Source organism: Akebia trifoliata, chromosome 9 (assembly GCF_017979445.1).
Source record: "Akebia trifoliata isolate Shusen 1 chromosome 9, ASM1797944v1, whole genome shotgun sequence".
In the NCBI taxonomy this organism is placed as follows: Eukaryota; Viridiplantae; Streptophyta; class Magnoliopsida; order Ranunculales; family Lardizabalaceae; genus Akebia; species Akebia trifoliata.
In genome coordinates this window covers 25,699,486-25,720,386 of record NC_141383.1, presented here as the reverse complement: position 1 = coordinate 25,720,386, position 20,901 = coordinate 25,699,486, and the positions used below count along the sequence as shown (strand labels likewise).

At 33.2% G+C, this 20,901-nt stretch overlaps 1 protein-coding gene and 1 pseudogene across 2 annotated transcripts; both read left to right on the top strand.

Moving 5' to 3' along the window:
• Positions 1-2,391: 2,391 nt before the first annotated feature.
• On the top strand, positions 2,392-6,307 carry LOC147395024 (cytochrome P450 71A1-like). Its single transcript, XM_086454255.1, has 2 exons — positions 2,392-3,674; positions 5,456-6,307. The coding sequence occupies exons 1-2, from the start codon at positions 2,733-2,735 to the stop codon at positions 6,068-6,070; spliced, it is 1,557 nt and encodes a 518-aa protein (XP_086310381.1). The 5' UTR covers positions 2,392-2,732; the 3' UTR covers positions 6,071-6,307.
• Positions 6,308-8,140: 1,833 nt separating this feature from the next.
• On the top strand, positions 8,141-14,269 carry LOC147395023 (protein N-terminal and lysine N-methyltransferase efm7-like; annotated as a pseudogene). The gene is made up of 8 exons (XR_015181623.1): positions 8,141-8,515; positions 9,208-9,279; positions 12,078-12,156; positions 12,249-12,382; positions 12,909-13,054; positions 13,241-13,312; positions 13,481-13,588; positions 13,675-14,269. The product of XR_015181623.1 is annotated as a protein N-terminal and lysine N-methyltransferase efm7-like (transcript).
• The last annotated feature ends 6,632 nt before the right edge of the window (positions 14,270-20,901 follow it).

Below are 20,901 nucleotides of genomic sequence, written 5' to 3'. Positions count from 1 at the left end.
ATGTCCACATATTATTATAGAGTCCACATGATTCTCGTGCCCTTAAAATATAAGAGCGCTATATGATGTGAATCACTTATTATTTATATATATATATATTAAATAATTCTAATCTTCACATGATTCTACACTCTAATCTTTCTTTAATTTAATAAAAGAATTGATATAATCTTTTGAATGGTATTGGATTCAACAATCCTATCGTTATAGTTGAAGAAATTATTTTTCACGTTGTCTACACATGATTCTTATTATCAAATAGTAATTTAAGTCAGGTGGGTAATGTACAATCTTATCTTGATAGAGTCACTAAACGGATCATATTGGAAAAATAAAAAATAAAAAATTGATCCCAAGTTTATAGTACATGATTTGACAGAAAGATATAATAAATCTAAAAAAAAAATTTGAATAATGCTAAAGTGACTTCCTACGTCACTACGTTCAACATTGTTCTAATGTGGAGGTGTGCACTGAACCATGAATAATTTTCCTTGAGATTCCTGGTGCACACAAGGTTGGAGGGTCCAGATGCTTTTAGAGTGTTAACAGAAAAGGAGTAATAGGGTCCTATCCACACATTATTAAAGAGTCCACATGATTTTACATTCCTTAAATATAAGACTTCCACTTATTATTTATATATATTAAACAATTCTCTTTCGTGTGAGTGAGTGGTGAGAATCTTCAAATTGTCTTTTACATTACTAGTAAGGTGCATGCGAAATATTGTAAAATTATTATTGGAAAACAAAATTTATAAAAAAACCTAAATTAAATATATTTTTAATAAAAGAGAGGATTTTTTCAAAATTACAAAAGCAAATTTTGAATGGACAAGTTTTACAATCATGGTCTTGTGTCTTATTTATTTATTTTTTGATATCACGGGTAGGACTAATCCCACGGCCACACGCAACGCCACCTCGAAAAGTCCTAAAACTTGTTTTGACATCTCGACTCTCATAAATGAGACAGTCAATGCATGGTAGATTTTTGAAAAACCTACTCTTGAATGGTAGGTTTTTGAAAAATTCGAAAAACCTATACTTGAATGATTGGTTTTTCATGCTAACTTGAAAAACCTACCATTCAATTTTAGGTTTTTCCTTAAACTTGAAAAATCTACCACTCAAGTTAGATTTTTCAAAGTTAACAAAAAACGGCTCTTCGATAGTCATTCAAGGTTTGTTTTTATAATTTTGAAAAAATCATATCTTCTATTAAAAATAATATTTAATTGAGGCTTTTTTTTTTTTTAATTTTTATTTCCCCTAAAAATATTTAAAGTCTCGTTAATTTTATTTTGCATCATAATTAATTTCCGGTCATCAAAATAAGACGGAGTTGAAACCATGTCATTTTTTTTTTTTTTACATAGTTTACATTTAGATAATTCAAATATTTATTTTGTACGAAAAATCATTTGTTTTTATATCTATATAACATTACATGATATAATATAAAAGAGGGCAGACTTCATTTGAAAGGTCAAGATAGATGTGGTAATGACAAAATATGTTCATATTTTATATAAGTGAAATATCGGCAAAATTTTATTTCCATCTATTTTACAACTTGATCGTTCATTTTCTATTTTTTTTAACACATGAGATAAAATTTCTTCTCTGAGTTTAAGTCTTACGCACAAAATTAGAAATTGATCTTGTAAAAACATCCTACGAAGACTTGAAACAAGCAAACCTTTTACTTTAAGTGATTTCACGATTTTTCTCACTGCATAACTTTGTGATATATATTACGTCTGAGAATGATATTTTGTTAATAGGAATCATTTGGAACTAATATAATTAATCTTAGGGGAAAATAATACTCATTGACTCTTATAACGATTGTTCTATATTCTTTCTTTTTAACAGTGATACTATTTATGTCTTGAGCTATAATACAACTAATATCATGATTGAGATTGAGATTGAACATTGGAAATGACTACAACCCATATTGCATTTCTTACTTTTCTTCAAGTCCATCACCAAAGTTTCATTTATGATTCTTATTGCTCCAATTCCTAAGATGATTGGTAAACTTAAAATTTTCGAAACTTTTAACTCATATAAGACAAAACAATTCGACTATAGTGTAGTTGCCCTTATTAATTCGTAGGGGTGCTTTTATAATTACATTAAAAATCGTGGACAGTCCAACAAGTTACTAAATTTCTAAAAGGCTAGACTGTCCAATGACTTAATTAATTTTTTTTTATAATATTTGAAAAGATAGATTTTTTTTTTTTAATATTTAAATATTTAACTTTCTTTTAATAATTTTCCCTGATGGAATCAAAAGATTATAACCATATACAATGTAACCTTATAAATATATGTGTCCCACTTCGAATCGGTATCTACGGTGCCGAGATCAATCAAAAGCAAAGCCTTCACACCCCAGTGTGTCACTCGTTGTCGTGTCATTTCTCTCATTTTTAACTTATGTTGTGAGGTGGAATCAAAAGCAAACGTCACCACGTAACAAGAAAGGAAATATTGCTAAACGACATTAATTAGCCTTGGGCCCACCGTCCAACAAGGATATGTTCTGGACAAACCTGATCCAACGATCCTACACATTCCACGAGTAACCTTTTGTTCTTTGGTTATGGAGATTGATATATGGTGAAAGTTAGAATTTTCAAATCATCACAAGTGATGATGTCTCCCCATCCTTTCAACCTCACTTGAGCTCTATAAAAAGGTTCCTCAGGACTCCCCATGTTTCAAAGAGGAAAAAAAATGTCTTCTAAACTTAAAGGCTTAGAACAACAACTACACTCACTTGATCTTCTTTCTCTCTCTCTTTCTTTTCTTGGTTTCCTTCTTATATTCAAATTATTCTGTAGAGCTGGTACTAGGAGACTAAAACTACCACCTTCACCTTCCAAACTCCCTCTCATAGGGAACCTTCATCAACTAGGAACCCTCCCTCATCGTAAACTTAGATCGCTTTCTCAAAAATATGGCCCTCTCATGATCATTCACCTTTGTCAATCCCCAACTCTTGTGGCATCATCCGCTAATGCAGCTCGTGAGATCATGAAAACCCATGATCTTGTCTTCTCGAGTAGGCCAAGTGCGAGCTTTGCCAAGCGACTTTTCTACGATAAGGACATCGCTTTCGCACCTTATGGTGAGTACTGGAGACAGATGCGTATGATTTGTATACTACAGCTTCTTAGTACCAAAAGGGTGCAATCATTTCGATCTGTAAGAGAAGAAGAGACGGTATTAATGATGGAAAAGATACGCCAATCGACTAGGGTGAATTTGAGTGAAATATTGATTTCCTTCACCCATGATATAATTTGTAGGGTTGCATTGGGAAGGAAGTACTGTGAGGAGGATATTGGGAGGAGGCTTAAGGAGTTTGTGTATTTGCTTGGTGTTTTCAACGTGGGAGACTTCATACCTTGGCTTGCTTGGGTGAACTATTTTAATGGTCTGAATGCAAGGGTGGAGAAGAACTTTAGAGAATTGGATTGTTTTCTGGAAGGAGTTATTGAAGAACATGTTCAGACTATGAAGCGAAATGGCAGTGGTGGTGGACAGAATGGTTGTGAAGGTGTGGAAGACTTTGTGGACGTTATGCTTGCAGTTGAGAAGGATAGCTCCATCAGTATTCCCATTGAGAGAGACGGTATCAAAGCTGTTATCCTGGTAAGCTATGTTTTAAAACTCGTTGAGTCTACCCAAAACTGGGATAAGTTAATTTAACTCAATTGAATTTCGAGATGACTCGGTGCTGAAATTCGTTTGACGCTTAACCAAAATTTTCCAAGTCAGAAATTTTTCCACGTCATCTCGGAAATGCACCAAGTTGAATCATAAACTCGACTTGTGAGTTATGCAATCAAATTTTATAGTTTTTTCCAAAAACAAATAAAATAGACTAAAAGAGTCATCCCATTACTCTAGAAGGCCATGAGGCGAGATATTGAATGTGACTTGCCCATCACATAGACTCATTCAAGATCTAAGATGACTTCAATATTTTGAAAATATCTGCCGAATAAATAAAACTAAGTGTGTGTTCGGTAACTTTTTTGAAGTCTGAATGGAGGTGGTCCACCTTTCAAATTCATACTTCAAAAGCTTTATTTCTATTTATTTTGTTTCAGATTTTTGACTTCATATTCGAAATTCAGATTGAAATGATGGGTGGGGAGGGGGGGACACTGGAAGAAACTTCAGGAGTGTTACCAAACATAGACTACATGATGACCACAAGACGCCAGTTGCACCCCACCTTAATATAATATTATTTATTTTTTAACTTTTTAAAAATTCCTACCAATTGCACTTCTCCGTCTATTTTTATTGCACCAATCTCAAGAAACAAAATGGAAGATTTAAACTTTAAAAAGAGTACAACTTTCAATTTAAAGAAGGTAAAGGTGTGTTACACTAATTTAAGCTTTCAAAAGAATAGAAACTGGATTTTTTTTTAGTGCAATCATATTAAGGGGTTCAAGGGGGATTTTTAGCGCAGAGAAGGGATACCCATGTGATGGGAATTATAATTAAAAAAAGTTAAGGGATCAAGTAGTATTATTGGTACATACTAGGAAAAAGACTTTAGACATCATTTTTTAAATGATGTCTATAAGAAAAGGTGTTGTATATAGGGGTGATTTTTATTCTTCGGATGAAAAAGTGCATGTAAAAGGTTATTTTTAAACACCGATTTTTTCAATACCAATGTTTAAAGATCAAACATAAACTGATGAATAAAGTCCCATACTTTTTCACGCAATCCCTCCACCTTTGAAGAATGCACTTCAGATTTAAAAACTAATGTTTATTTAAAAGAAAGTGATGTCTAAAGATTTTTTTGTAGTAGCAATTGCGATCATTTCATTTTCATTGGAGTTGGTTACACTTCTATCATCAACTTTTAGGAGTAACAGTCCATAGACCACTTCTCAAAGTTGAATTCTCAAGAGTACAAATTCTGCAAATCAAATAGGGCACTATACTCGTTGATAGATGTTATGATTGCCACGAAAAAAAAATTAATTTCTCAATGAAATTATTCTTGAAAATATGGATTTTCAAGGAAATTATGCATAGGTGTTTGATTGCACGTAAATAGGAAAATGTCGAGAGGGCGAGTTGTTAGACTTGTGGGTGTGGTAACTCCTCACGAATATCATTTGTGCATAGGGTCAGATCAGATAATATATATTTCCCCACCTTAAAGAGAAAATATTGTTCTCTGGAAAAATTAATTGTCTTTCCTAAAATGTACGCCAAATCATTTTCCCACCCCTCTTCTCGAATAAATACAGATGCTAATGCATAATGAATTAAACTTTTTGGGGAAAACTATTTGTTCTGCCCTTTTTTGGCACAATCATGCAAACCCTAACGTTTCACAGTATCTATCAATGAATGTGTAGTTAAATCTAAAACTTTCTTATTTTTATCTACTTTTGTAGGATATGTTTGCTGGTGGAACTGATACATCACATACAATTCTAGAATGGGCGATGGCAGAACTTATGAGACACCCAAAGATTATCAAGGAAGTACAAGAGGAGATAAGGGAGATAATTGGTACAAAGCTATACATCACCGAGGACGATCTGGCCAAGATGCACTACTTACATTTGGTGATCAAGGAGACTCTAAGATTACATCCTCCAGATCCTTTACTACTTCCGCGAGAATCAATCCAAGACGTAAAACTACAAGACTATGACATTCCTGCCAAAACTAGAGTTTTCATCAATGTTTGGGCTATCGGAATGGATCCCGAAACATGGGAACAACCTGAGGAGTTTCAACCGAAGCGGTTCTTGAGTACTTCTATAGATTACTTAGGACACGATTTTGAGTTGATTCCATTTGGGGCGGGAAGAAGAGGGTGCCCTGGAGCTCCCTTTGCAATTGCTAATACTAAAATTGCATTAGCTAATCTTCTATACCAATTTAACTGGAGTTTGCCCGAGGGTGTAAGCACAGAAGATTTTGACATGGCTGAATGCTCAGGCCTAACAGTCCACAAGAAATCTCCTCTTCTTCTTGTTGCAACTCCACATCACTCTTACTAAAGCCTGATTATCACATATAACCTTAAAAATATTTGGTTTAGAGGGTGATTCTTCAAGTCTTTTTATTAGTATTGGAACATAAGTTTAATGTTCAATAAGTAATGATGTTTGGTTAATTAGATATTAAACCTTACAATGTAATATTGAAGCGTGGTTTATGTACTTTTATATTTCAAAAGAGCTATTGTTATTGATTTGGTGCGTCGTTATTAGTTACTTAAATTAACCACCCATTGTTGGGCTAAAACCCATATCTCAGTTGGTTGACATATTTTTTATTTATTTACAAAATCTAAATTTTTACCTTATTCGCCATCTTTCAACTCTACCATGACAAGTTTTTGATTTATCTTTTTCTCTGAAATATTTGCTTTCAACTTCCAAACCCTTGCTTCTTCTTCAGGTCTTCCAATAATTTAGGTTCTCTAATCTTTCTTTTATTTAATAAAAGAATTGATATAATCTTTTGAATGGTATTGGATTCAACAATCGTGATAATGGATTTAATTATTTTTCACGTTCTCTAGACATGATTCTTGTTTTCGAATAGTAATTTTAATCATGTGGGTATTGTAAAATCTTATCTTGATAGAGTCAATAAATGAACTACATGGAAAAAAAAAAAATTTTGATGACAAGGTGATCATACACGATTTGACAGAAAGATATAATAAACCTAAAAAAAAATGAATAAAGCTAAAGTGACTTCCTACGTCACTACGTTCAACATTGTTCTAATGTGGAGGTGTGCATTGAACCATGGATGATTCCTTGAAAAGTCCACATGTTTATCTAATGTGTGCACACACGGTTGGAGAGTCCACATGCTTTAAGAGTGTTTACCAAAAAGGAGTTTTAGGGTCCTAATCCTATCCACACATTATTAAAGAGTCCACACGATTCTACAGTCCTTAAATATAAGAGTTCCATAAGATGCAAATCACTTATTATGTATATATATATTAAACAATTCTCTCTTGCGTGAATGAGTGGAGAGAATCTTCAAGTTGTCTTTTACATTATTATTAAAGTGCACGTGAGTTGCATGTGAAGTATTGTAAAATTACTATATACAAAAAGGAAAATTTTTATAAAAAAATCTAAATTAAATACTATTTTTAATTAAATACTATGTACTATTTTGTAAAATTAAATTTTTACAAAAACACACCTTGAACGGACATGCTTCACAACCATGATCTTGGTCTTAGTTATTTATTTATTTTTATTTTTTTGATATCGTGGGTGAGACTAATTCCACGATCACAGGCACTGCCCCCTCAAAAAGTCCTACAACTCGTTTTGACGTCTCAACTCTCCCATGAATGAGACCAAGTCAATGCATGGTAGGTTTTTGAAAAACTCAAAAAACCTACTCTTGAATGGTAGTTATTTTAAAAAGTCAAAAAACCCACATTTGAATTGTTAGTTTTTCATGCTAACTTGAAAAATCTACCAGTCAATTTTAGGTTTTTCATGAAAACTTAAAAAATTTACCATTCAAGTTAGGTTTTTTGTATTTTCTTAAAAACGGTTCTTCAATAACCATTCAAGGTTTGTTTTTGTAATTTTGAAAAAATACCTATCTTTTATTAAAAATAATATTTAATTTAGGTTTAAAAAAAAATCCCCTAAAAAAAGTTAAAGTCTCATTAATTTTATTTTGCATCATAATTAATTTTCAGTCATCAAAATAAGAAGATTGAATTGAAACCATATGTCAATTGTTTTCTTACATAGTTTACATTTAGATCATTCAAATATTTATTTTGTACGAAAAATCATTTATAAAATGTATATAACATTACATGATATAATGTAAAAAATGGCAAGCCTCAGTTGAAAGGTCAAAATAGATGTGGTAAGGACAAAATATGTTCATAATTTATATAAGTGAAAGATTGGCAAAATTTTCTTTCCATCTATTCTACAACTTGCACTACGTGAAAACTATGAAAATTAAAGGGAAAAATTGTCGGACTGGACCCGACGAATTTTAGAAATTAAAATTTGACAGCCACGGCCCACGAAATTTTGAGAAAATTAGTGCGACTTTTATCTCCTCTCTCTCTCTCTCTCTCTCTCTCTCTCACTCACTTTGTCTCTGGTTTCAGTGCGTTTTCCCCCTCTCTCTCTCTCTCTCGCTCGCTGCTTCGTGAGAAGCTCTCGATTGTGAGAAACTTCTCTACATTTTTTTCCATCTCTCTCACTCTCTCTCTGGTTTGTGAGAAGCTCTCCTGATTGTGAGAATTGCTCTCTCTATTTGTCTCCCTCGATCACATCTCTCTCTTTGTATCTGATCTCTCGACACAGAAATGATGGAGTGAAGATGAGATCTAGGGTTAAATGGAGCCTTAAAGTGATCTCTCGAAGCCAGATCTGTTGAACCAGTCGATCATCCCTCAGAATCCCACCTCTCCAGCTCTCTCATCTGTCTTGATCAAGGTTCCTTTTTTTTCATTTTTATGATGGTGATTTGTAGATCTGATTTTAAAACTATGTTTTCAAAGATTGAGTTGGTGTTTTAATTGCAGCATGGTTATTTTTTTGTTGAATGTTTGTATTTTGGATTCCATCTTGAATGTATAGCAGTATTTTGGGGGGGAAATTCTAGTTATACTTGGTTCAAATCATGTAATTTTTTTGAAAATATTCTCGTTATATTTGATTTGTTAATATTTGGTTCAGATTGTTAGATGCTGATATTGGATTGTTATTATATAAATAGATATTCAAAATTCAGGATCTTGTTTTCTTCTTATACTGTTTTTGAGAAACTGGTTTCAGACTTTAGAATTAGAATCTCATTTTCTCAACTTGATTCTGTAGTTGTGACACATGAAAGTAGAATAAATACATTTCACAAATGCAAGAAACAGATGCTGCATTTTATTGTAATTTTAGCCAAATGTATTTTTTGACTTTTGTTCTTGTAAGTTGGTTAATGGGTATTCATATTTCTTCTGTTACAATTGGGCATCTGATAATCACTTTTCTGGAAAGTTACCAGAGTTCATTGGGACCTTTACAGAACTCATTGACCTGTATGCACAGTTCTCAATGTGCGTCCAAAGTTTTAAGATGCTTATGAAAATTTGTACAAATTCTATTGACCAATGCATTGTTGTTATTCACAGGAGACTTCAAGGGACAATACTTGAAGGGCCAATTCCAAACAGTTTTTCTGCTCTATCAAAACTAGAGGACTTGTAAGCTCCCTCAAAGAATATGTGTTTTAGATTCACGCTTTCAGTTATTGAATACTGGATGTGCTGAAGTATTTGTTCATGTTCACCCCACATTACTATTTCATTTATAAAACATTTCATGATCATTTGTGGCAGATTTAGTTTCTGAAAGTTTTATTTACATGGAAAGATTGAATGTTGTTGCTTATCCAAACTTAATTTCATGATCATAATGGAGTCTCTCATATCATCAGGGCTACTTACTTGAGCTTAACTTTTCATTTTCAATTTTCTTAACTTGTAGAAAGAAGTGTGCTTATATTTTATAGACTGGCGAAAATATTTGCTACACCATTTGGTCCTAAAATCACAATGTTTGGGTTTAAAACTTTTATGGTACTCTGTTGCAATCATGAGGTTTCATGTTCAACCTCAGATTTTCCTGTTGAAGTCAAGTAAAAAAAGAAAGCACAATAAAAACATTATGGAAATGATATGAAAGTACTTATGTGTCAAATAATAAGTGAATCACTTGGAAGTTATGGCAGAGTATCACTGGTATTTCAAGTCCCCTCCTTGCACACCCCAGGGCAAGATTGGCTTTTGAATCTTGACTTAGGCAATGTGTTGTGTGGCCCTCATTTTATTCTCGAACCTTTCTTTTTTTTCTTCTCTAGTGGTTAAGTTAATTTCCCTAGTTTCATTTGTTAGAAATGAAAATATCAAAATTTGCTCACTCATAATATTAACATACAAACATATAATTCTTTATCGTTGTATTATGTATTCCGATCATTGGATTTTGTGTTGGAACGATAAGGATCTTGTACTCCTTTCTGCTCTCATGTTATCTATGTTCGCCTCAATGGCTGTGATTTATGTTGTCAGCCGATGAGTTTCCAATCTTGTTTGCATTTTTGTTTATTTAATCAAAGAGCTTGATAGGATTACTGGTTAGGTAACTTTTTGTTTCAAATTTTTATTTTTAGGTTGGTGACTAGGACCAGTGATTTTAGTTGAAAATGCAGTGTTGCGTGTCACACGTCTTCATCGTAAAAAAATTTCGTGCAATTGGTGTGTCATGATTGATCTGGACTATCGGCAATTGGAAAAAATAGATGGTCGAGTGCTTTGTTCGAGTTGTAAAGACACATTATTTCTTTAAAATGTCACCTTAATGAGGTGGTAAAAGTCTATATGTGGTAATTCCATAGAGCTATGATCGAAACCCCATCTTCAGACTTAGACCTGTATGAAAAAAAGACTCCTTTTTCTGGGAATTATCGATGAAAAACAATTTTTTATTTGGGACTTTTCGATGGGATAATTTAAATTGATGAGAGGTTGTCTGTTTTCAAGGGCAGTCAACTATATCAGTTGATGACACACTAAAAGTCATAGCTTGCAGGTAATATGATTATAGTTAGCATCTCTGTTGATTTAATTTGAAGTATGTTCTACTATATTTATTATGTTGAGGGTTGGATGATGGATCTTGTATTTGTCAGGGAACAACAGAAGAAGTTATCAGCCCTTGAAATAGAGTTGGCAGCCGCAAGATAGGAAGGTTATGTTTCAAAGCACTTGTCAGAAACTAATGGGAATCACACGAAAAGGCCATTAGCTATGATAGGAATAGTTACGAGGTTTGGCCGCAAGAACAATAGAGAAGCGATCTGTAAGGCATGGATGCCAACTGGTAGAATACCTTCCCCTTTTGTGAGTTTCTTCCTTTGTTTTCTCATAATGGTAGGATGATATTTGGTTATATGCTTGGCATGGATTATTCCAATGTCATGACCATTTGATCATCTCTTTTACCCTTTCCAAGACCCACATCGTACGTAGTTCTATATTCAACATATTTAGTTACTAGAATTCCGTTGGTAACACTGCTACACCACTCCCCTCCTTATTTCACCCACACACACCATTTTGGTTGGAGCATAGTAACGACGTTCGGATTTGGAAATATCTAGAATTTCGACGGTCCTAAACCATTAAAATTCAGTTTCTAAAATTCATGGGCTTTAGCCTGTCAATTTTTTCTGTCGAATTTTCTAGTTTTCATGTAATGATAGATGGAGAAAATGTGAATGAAATCTTGGATGGGATTTTTTTCTTTTACTTGTTCTTTCTTTTTTGTCTTCTTCCCTTGGTAAATTGAGAATTGTTAGTACTGGAATTTATTGCATGCATAATTATATTATTCATAGAACTTCAATTTCATTTTCTTGATGGTTTTTCATTTTGTACACCATATTATTTTTTAATTTCATTTTCTTGTCTATCTCACTTGTTCAGGACAGACCTATTTGAACTGGTGAATCCTTTTAATTTTTATGGATCACCAAGTACTTAGATATGTTGGTCTCTCTTTGGTTTTGGAGTAAGAGAGGAATCAGATGCTTTATGTTTTTGAGTCTCCACCTGTTTCTTAATTGGAATGCTAGCTAGGCAAGTGTTTGGAGAGACCATCGCTTTATTTGATTCCTACAACATTTGTTGGGTTAGTCGAATAAATATATACTTTATTTAGTAAAGATTAAGAGTCATATATTTATAAATGGGCCTAATCCTAATTGTAAACAACTACTGAAGTTGTTTGAATGTGTTATAATGCTTTGTAAAGTAATGACTTGAAGGGGGTTTCTCTTAGACCTGTTTGAGAAACTTGTATGTGTCATCACACATCACACACTATTATTCTGCATACGGATGTTTCTTTAACATTTCTGATGCTTGGGCAAACTTATGCCATAAAACCCATCACTGGCTTATTTGGCATGACTGATTGATTTTTTTTTTTTTTATCTTAGATCAAAGAGGGGAAGATTACGCCGGTGAAATAATTTAAGCCTCCTCAGATTCCCGAGGACTTGAATGTTGCAATTAAAAGTGGGAAAGAATTTAAGTAAAATTCATTTTTTTTTCTAACTATAAAAATAAACTCTTTGCCACCTTCGCTAAAATTTCTGGATTGTCTACAGGATTTGCTTATCAGAGAGTTCTCATTTCATTAGTTGAATGCCAACTTGCTTTGGTTGGGAACATTTGCATTTGCAGAATGGTTAGTTCAACACCAATCCTTGTTAGAAGGACGACGCATCATCGAGTTGGGCAGGCATGTTTCATGAATCACGATTACAATATGAGTTGTTGTGTGGTTATCCTTAGCTCGTACATATTTTCATTCTTGTTGTATGCAGTTTAACCTTGCTACAATTGCAATTGTATGCTCATGCACATGTTTATGTGACTATGTGCAAAAGAGACCTGAATCTTAGTACTACAAAGTACAAATCAGATATGAACGATATGCCCAAAATCAGGACATATTGCACACTTAAAGAGGAGTTTAGGAGACTCTAGGCCTACCATTTGATGGCCCCATCTATGGGTTCTATAGTTCGTATCTGGGCTGGACAGATGAAGTGATTTAGAGATCTTTTTCAAGCATGTCTTATTTCTTCCCTGCTCCTTCAAACCCATCCTAACTCTCATTTACTTGTAATGTGCAACATATCTTTACAATTTCATGAATGATTTCTTGGACATTTGTATTAGATAAACTGTATCAATAGGTAGGGTTGAAGTATCCATATTAAAATTTGTCTTGACAAGTGTTTCTTTTATTTATTCCACGACAGAGGCACTGGAGTTTTAGCCATCTTTCTGCAAAAAAAAATTGGAGTTGACATCACAACTTCAGACTTCAATGACGAGGAAGTTGAAGAGAACATAGCCCATAATTGTAGGGTTAATGGAATATTACCCATGTTGCCACATATCCGACGTGTGTTTTCCTTCTATGGATACCTACAACTTATATATTAATTCATTATGGAAAAAAGGCAATCTAAAGCACCAATTGCATCCCCTTGTGCTGCAGAGGATGAAGGATTGCAATGAGTGCTTTGTTTTCCTCTCTTTGTAAAGGGCTTGGTAATTTAATTAACTCACATATTTCGATTTTGTTCAGATTCATGGGGAGACACATTTCCGACTAGTGATCCAAACTGGGACTTGGTCATTGCTAGTGATATCCTACCATGTAAGGTTTGTTTTTGATCTAACGTTGCCATTTACATTCGCAAAAGAGTAGTTAAAAACACTCAGCAAGTTAACGTAGCCAATTTCCAACACCCAGACTAGATATAGAGTACCAAACCAAGTTCCAAGTCTTAACTTTTTTGTTGTTGTTGGGCTTTTCTGTTTGTAGATGTGAAACAATATCCAAACTAGATCAAGACATTGTCCTACCTACTCAAAGCTTACAAGCCGAAGGATAAGAAAGCGAGTCCTGGAACCTCTCAGGATAATCAGACGGGTATTATGCTAATTAATATTAGAATTTGAGTGAAATATCAAATGAATTAAATTTGATAAGTTGAGATCAATTTATATGCTTTGCAGGAACAGATGTGGGGTTACCATGGCCAGCATTCTTAATGAGTTGGAGATGTAGAAGTGGTAAAGAAGATGAAGCACTTTTCTTTACTGGGTGCAAGGACGCTGGTCTTGCTGTAAAGCATATTGGGTTTCGCGTGTATTGCACCAGCACGTTGAGTTTTACACCAAAAACTACCATCATGCAGGACACATTCCTTGGGGAAATGTCTATAACTCAGGGGAGTGATAGCATAAACTCATTTTTTTGATGGGTATGTGAATGCATCTACCATCATACAAGTGTTGGTTAAGCAATTGATGAAGGGGTAAAATCTGTACATGTTTATAATGTGGCAATGGATACTCTAAAAGAGGCTGCGAAGAAGGTCACAGCTACAAAGAAGCAATCAACAAGTGCATGTCAGTGAAGGAAATCAATTGGGCCACCAAATCTATTTTTTCCTCTTACTCAGATTTTCCAGATTTTGTTCTTCAGTTTTCTCTTCTTTTTTCTTCAATTTAATGTGAAGTTGGGTCTATTTCAATTTCAAAATATTAATTCATGAATACTGATTTAGTTTTCTTTTCTTTCTTCTTCAGTCAATATGGATGCCCATCATATTCTTGTTCTATGATTTTTCTTTTGTTTTTTATTTTTCTGATTTTTTTTATTATTATTTCATTCATTATGATTGGTGAATTTGAGGACCGTGTTATTGTTTGTTAAACCTCCAAATTTGACGGTCATACTCTGGATTTTTTTATTTTTTTTTTATAATGCCCATTCTCCAATAATTTGATAGTCTAGGGCCGTCAAAAAAAAAAAAAAAATTCACAAGAGAATATTTGACGAGTATACTTGACGGGAGGGTCTGTCAAATTTCTCAAAATTTGACAAACTAAGACTGTCAAATATGAGCTTTTTTCACATAGTGAATTGATCGTTCATTATCTTCGTTTTTTACACATGAGACAAAATTGTTTATCCGGGTTTAACTCTTACACACAAAATTAGAAGTTGATCTTGTAAGAACATCCTACGAAGACGTGACACAATCAAGCCTTTTACTTCAAGTGATTTCACGGTTTTACCCACTGCATAACTTTGTGATATATATTATGACTGAAGATGATATTTTGTTAATAGGAATCATTTGGAACTAATATAATTAATCTTAGAGGAAAATAACGCTAATTGGCTCTTATAACAATTGTACTATATTCTTTCTTTTTAGTCATAATACTATTTACATCTTGAGTTATGATGCAATTAATATTGTGATTAAGATTGAACATTGGAAATGACTACAACCCCATATTGCATTGCTTAATTTTCATCAGGTCCATCACCAAGGTTTCATTTACGATTTCTATTGCTCTAATTGCCTAAGATGATTGGTGAGCTTAAAATTTTTCCACCACCATATTCCTTTGAGACATCTCGATGCATGTTATATTTAGAAATGTTGTATGAACCTCACCAAACTTGGAATCTTGGTATTTTTCCTTACTTTCATCAGGAAATGAGACAATTAGGAACCTTTAATATTGAGTTACAAGTTGTTTGCATCCAACAGGCCTTACACAAGTTGAAAAGAATGAATAATTTGTTTTTTTTTTTTTTTTTTGTTTTGCATAGTATGGCATAATAATTGAAATTTCTATAGTAATTCACCACATGTAATTGAAAAATAGTCTCAAATAAAAAAAAAATCATATCAACATATCTTGGTGAAATGTAATTTTTCTATCAATAAAGCCTATTTTGATCGAGAAGTGGGTACGAAGTAATTCAATCAGAAGGCTCTAATAGGAGATCAATTGAAGGGAGAAGTCCTCGTTAAGAAAATTATTATTGATTAAATAAGGGTATTTTACTTGTTGATTTGTTTCTCGATGAAAAGCATCTATGGTTCTTACACACTTTCACATCACGATGTGCGATATGAGATACAATGTTAAGGTTGTTAAAGCCCATGGGCCTAACTCATCCTCACAAATCCGGCTTGCAAGGAGAGGGTTGCCCCCGCTTTATACATTACACCTCCCAATAGTACATAAGCAATGTGGGACTATTCTGGCACTCCCCCTCAATGCCAAGGTGGAGACACTCGGCTCTCCCCCTCCACGTAGGGTTGGAGATACTAACCATACCCATCACTGAGGTTACCCCCTTTAATACCATGTTAAAGCCCATGGGCCTAACTGATCCTTACAAATCTGACTTGCAAGGAGAAGGTTTGATGAGTGGGTTTTATTTAACCACTTTCAAATCTAATATTTTGTTAATTTTAGAGTCTTTTAATTGTTTTTATTTAAATTTATCTTGTTTTATGTTTTTGTATGATTTTGTGTTTTTATTTGGTTTTTGTGTTCATTTTGCACCTTAGGAGCATTATGGAGCATCAAGATAATTGCAACACTTAGAAGAAATTCTAGCTCAAAAGTAGTTCACTCTCGAAAGAAAGAAAAATGCATACAAGCTAAAAAAATTTCAAGCCACAGCCTCAATTAGTTCTAAATCGCGGCCTAAAGTCAAGTTGTGCAAACTCCGCTCAAAATCCAAAGGGTTGCAGCATGGCATGTTTTGAGGCCGCAGCCCAGTTACGTTTTCAGCATTATTCATTGATTTTTGGAACTTAATTAAATGAAAATTGAGGGACACTTAACCCTAATGACTCCATACCTATAAATAGTAGAAATTAAGATTTTTAAAGGGGTCACAATTTTTTTATTTTCTTAGAGGCACAAGGTTGAGAAGAAGGAAGAGAATTGGAGATCGACTCTAAAGTTTTATTTCCTGAATTTTATTTCTTCTCTTGATTTTTATAATCTCTAAGAATGACTGAATATTTGTGTGATTGCATTTTATTTTCAATGATAAACTAATTTACATTCTAGGTTTATAATGGAACTCATTCATGATGCTTGAGTAATTTTCTTTCTTTCTTCTATGATTATTTCTACATATGATTATTTACTTTATCCTATGTTTAATGCGATTTAATTAACTGACTATTGATTGAATTAAATTGGTAAACCTTAATAATATCAATAGAGTTGTTTTGTTTTCATTACCTAGATAGAATAACATATGTTAATTTGAGATAAACATATACTCACGTTGCATGTACATCCTTTATGAGAGTTTATTCTTAATGAATTCTTCTTGATTTAATTCTCATAAATATATATGGAGTTAATCTAGGAAGATATTTTTACATGACCATCGACAGAAGCTTGTAAAGAATTTAGTACTCTTGGGTGACAATCATATTAGATTAATTTATCATAGAATGAAGGAGAATTTAATCAAATTGATTGTTTGAGGGAAATTATAAGCCTAGGTTTCATCATTCATTGATCTTAATCTTGAAATTTATTATCTGTATTATTCTCCTTGTTAATTTTTAAATCCCATTTTTATTATTATCTAGATAAAATTAGAGTGAGATAAATTAGTAATTAGCAATTGATTGGTATTTAGTGTCCATGGGAACGATATTTTCTCATCACTTTATTACTTGTTTCGATAGATATACTTGTGTGCGTAAAATTAACAATAGGGTTGCCCCTGCTTTATACATTGCATCTCCCAATAGTACACAAGTGATCTATAACTATTCTAATGAAGGTCACTTTAGAATTATTCAAAAAAAATGTGGATCAAAATTGCTAAGAGATCTTAAAGGATTAGAAAACTAATTCCATTCTAAAATATGTTAACGTAGTGGAAATAGAGGTCCTAAGTTTCTAAAATTTGGGTGTAGTCAAATGAGTTAACCCAATGAACCTCAAAGAAAACTTTTTATTTATTTATTTCAAAAATCTAATTTTTGTGGAAATTCTAAATAGTAAAGAGACAAAATTGCACATAAGGATTTACATGGTTCAGGATTGTGTTTACATCCATGGGACATAACAAAAACAATCACTATTTTCTTACATGTTTTACAGTCCTAGAGATCTTTATTTATAAAATTAGTGGTTACTAAAATATTGTGTATGTGAACACCCATGTGAAGATCACTTAGTAATTTAGTCAAACACCTATTGGGCACTTAACCAAACACCTTATATGCTACACTTCCCAATACCTTGTTTGATAATGATAATGAAAGATAACTCAACTAATAGTAACAAATGCAAAGAAGATAAACAACCACACAAAGAAAAGAGTAAGAACACTATATCCACAATACGAGATTTTACGTGGTTCACCCAAAGTTTACGTCCAAGGAGGTATGAGCATTGGAGCTCGATTTTACTATAAAAAAAACGGGCCAAATCAATACAAGGACTCCCTTTATCACTTAGATTCATCTTCTTCTAGATCTCAATCTTTCCAAATCTCTCAACCTTTCTTCTCTTGGATTTCTTTCTTTCTCTACTCTTTTCTCTATAAAAGACTTATACTTGAAATTAGACTTCTTACAATAAAAGAACAAAACTCTTTTTAAAAGCACCAAATAAATGGGTCACTTACTTAAGTTACAAGTCCAATCCAAATTAACTTGCACCGACTCAACAATACACACACTTAAATCGGGCCTAATTGATTTTTGAGTCATACTTCACCAATGTCCACCTTGGTGACAAACTCTTTGACCCTTGGAAATGTTGGAACCTCAATGTGTTTATGACACCTCTACTTTGATGAGAAACCTCACATCTCCATGTAACTCAAGTGAAGAGATGCCTTCCAATCTCAACAAGCAATGCTCGAATTTGTCCCTTGTAATCAGCTTAGTGAGAAAATCCGAAACATTCTCATCAATGTGAACCTTTTCAATATTCATTTCTCCCAAGTTTACCCAATCTCGTATTTGATGAAATCTAACATCAATGTATTTCATTCTAGCCTGAAGCACTTGGTTCTTAGCAAGGCAAATAGCACTTTGACTATCACATTTGAGCTTCACCGAGTCTTGTTTCAATCCTAAGTCATTTACTAACCCACTCAACCATATAGCTTCTGTAGATGCTTCTGTTATAGCCATATACTCCATTTCGATAGTAGACAATGCACTTGTAGTTTGTAGAATTGATCTCCAAGAAATCGAACTTCCACCCAATGTGAAAACATAACCTGTAGTGGACCTCTTCTTGTCAAGATCTCCGACATAATCAAAATCCACATAACTAAAAACACTAGCAACCCCATGTTGTCTTACAAATATTATTCCGAAGTTTCTTGTGCTTTTCAAATAATAAAAAACCCACTTGATTGTTTTCCAATGCTCTTTACCCAGATTCACCATGTATTTAGAAACCACGCCAACGACTTAAGAAAGATTAGGTCTTGTGCATACCATAGCATACATGAGACACTCCATGACACTAGATATGGAACCTTCATCGTCTCTTCTGCTTTGGCATTGGTGGAAGGACATTGTTTTGTACTCAAAACAAAGTGTGAAGCGAAAGGAGTAGAAACTGATTTAGCATCAAGCATACTAAACTATTAGTATCTTTTGGATATACTTCTTTTAAGGCAATCAAAACTTTCCAATTTTCTCTCTCTTTATCTCCATCCCAAGAATCTTAATAGCCATCTCAAGATCCTTCATGTCGAACTCCCTACTCAAAAATATTTTGAGTTCATTAACCTTCACCATATCCTTGCATGCTATGAGCATATCATCAACATACAACATCAAGAGAATAATAATACTATCATCAAACACATAAGAGTAAACACAACAATCATATGCAAACCTTTTGCAACCAATTTTCAACATGTAGGAATCAAACCGTTTGTACCATTGCCTTGGAGATTGCTTGAGCCCATATAGTGACTTCTTCAATCTACAAATAAGATCTTTTCAAACTTCAATGAACCCTTTCGATTGAGCCATGTAAATGACCTCATCCAAGTTCCCATGAAGAAATGTCATTTTCACATCAAGTTGTTCCAACTCCAAGTCGAAGTACGCTACCATAGCCAACAACACCTTTATAGATGTGTGCTTCACTATCAGAGAGAAGATTTCATTATAATCATTACCCTTCTTTTGTGAATACTCCTTTGTAACCAACCTTGCTTTGAACTTTAGTGCCTCATTCTCACACATTTCCTCTTTCTTCCTAAATAACCATTTGCAATCAACCAGTTTTTTCTCCTTAGATTTAGGAATCAACTCCTAAATGGAGTTCTTATGAAGATATTTCATCTCATCCATCCAACTTTCTTTTTCATTACTTTCAATAGCTTCTTGAAATGTAGTTGGATCTCCTTCACTTGCCACTAGTACAAAATGCACCTTATCCTCCCATCAATGCCTCAAATGCAATTATGAAACCTTTGTTGGATAAGAATATTTTTTATCTTCCTTTACCACAATGTAAAGTTTGATTTTCCATCAAAATGCTTCATCACATTGGAACCGTCGATTATCATTATACCATTTTTCGCCATTGCAAACAATCTAGATTACGTAGACTCTAATACTACTTATTGTGTATGTGAACACCCTTATGAAGCTCACTTGGTAATTTGGTCAAACACCTATTGGGTACTTAATCAAATACCTTATATACTACAACTTCCAAGACCTAATTTGATAATGACAATGAAGGGTAACCCAATTAATAGTAGCAAATACAAAGAAGATAAACAACCACAAAAAAAAAAAAAAAAAAGTAAGCACACAATACCCACAACACGATATTTTATCTAATTCACCAAAAAAATTACATATATGGAGGTTTGAGCATTGGAACTCAATTTTACTATGAAGAAAATAGGACAAATCGATATAAGGACTCTATTTATTACTTAGATTCATCTTCTTCTAGATCTCAATCTTTCCAAACTTCTCAGCCTCTCCTCTCTTGGATTTCTTCCTTTCTCTACTCTCTTATCTAGAAAAGACTTAAGGTATGTTTGGTCATACTTTTGAAGTTTGAAGTCTAATTTATATTTTCTGAAATCTGGAATCTGAAGTCTTGTTCTGGAAAAGTTGTTTGTTTATTATTTTTAAAAGCTTCTGGTTACAAACAAAATTTTAAAACATAATGATCATTTTGACAATATTACCATTTTGTAATTCTAATAAATTTTTAACTTAAAAACATAACATGTTATGCATGATGAAACCATCCACACATTTAATTTCAATTTCTAATAATCAAAGACTTTAAAGAATTGTTTTCAAATTGATTTCATACTTAAAAAATTATATTCTAACAAGGTAATACTCAAATAATAAACAATCATGCATTTTCTAGTTCAATTGCAATCTGATCACA

Bases quoted from the DNA above. Each gene is read 5' to 3' on its own strand.
- LOC147395024 (XM_086454255.1), top strand. From the start codon at position 2,733: ATGTTTCAAAGAGGAAAAAAAATGTCTTCTAAACTTAAAGGCTTAGAA. The intron at 3,675-5,455 runs GTAAGCTATGTT...CTACTTTTGTAG, and splicing joins GTATCAAAGCTGTTATCCTG to GATATGTTTGCTGGTGGAAC.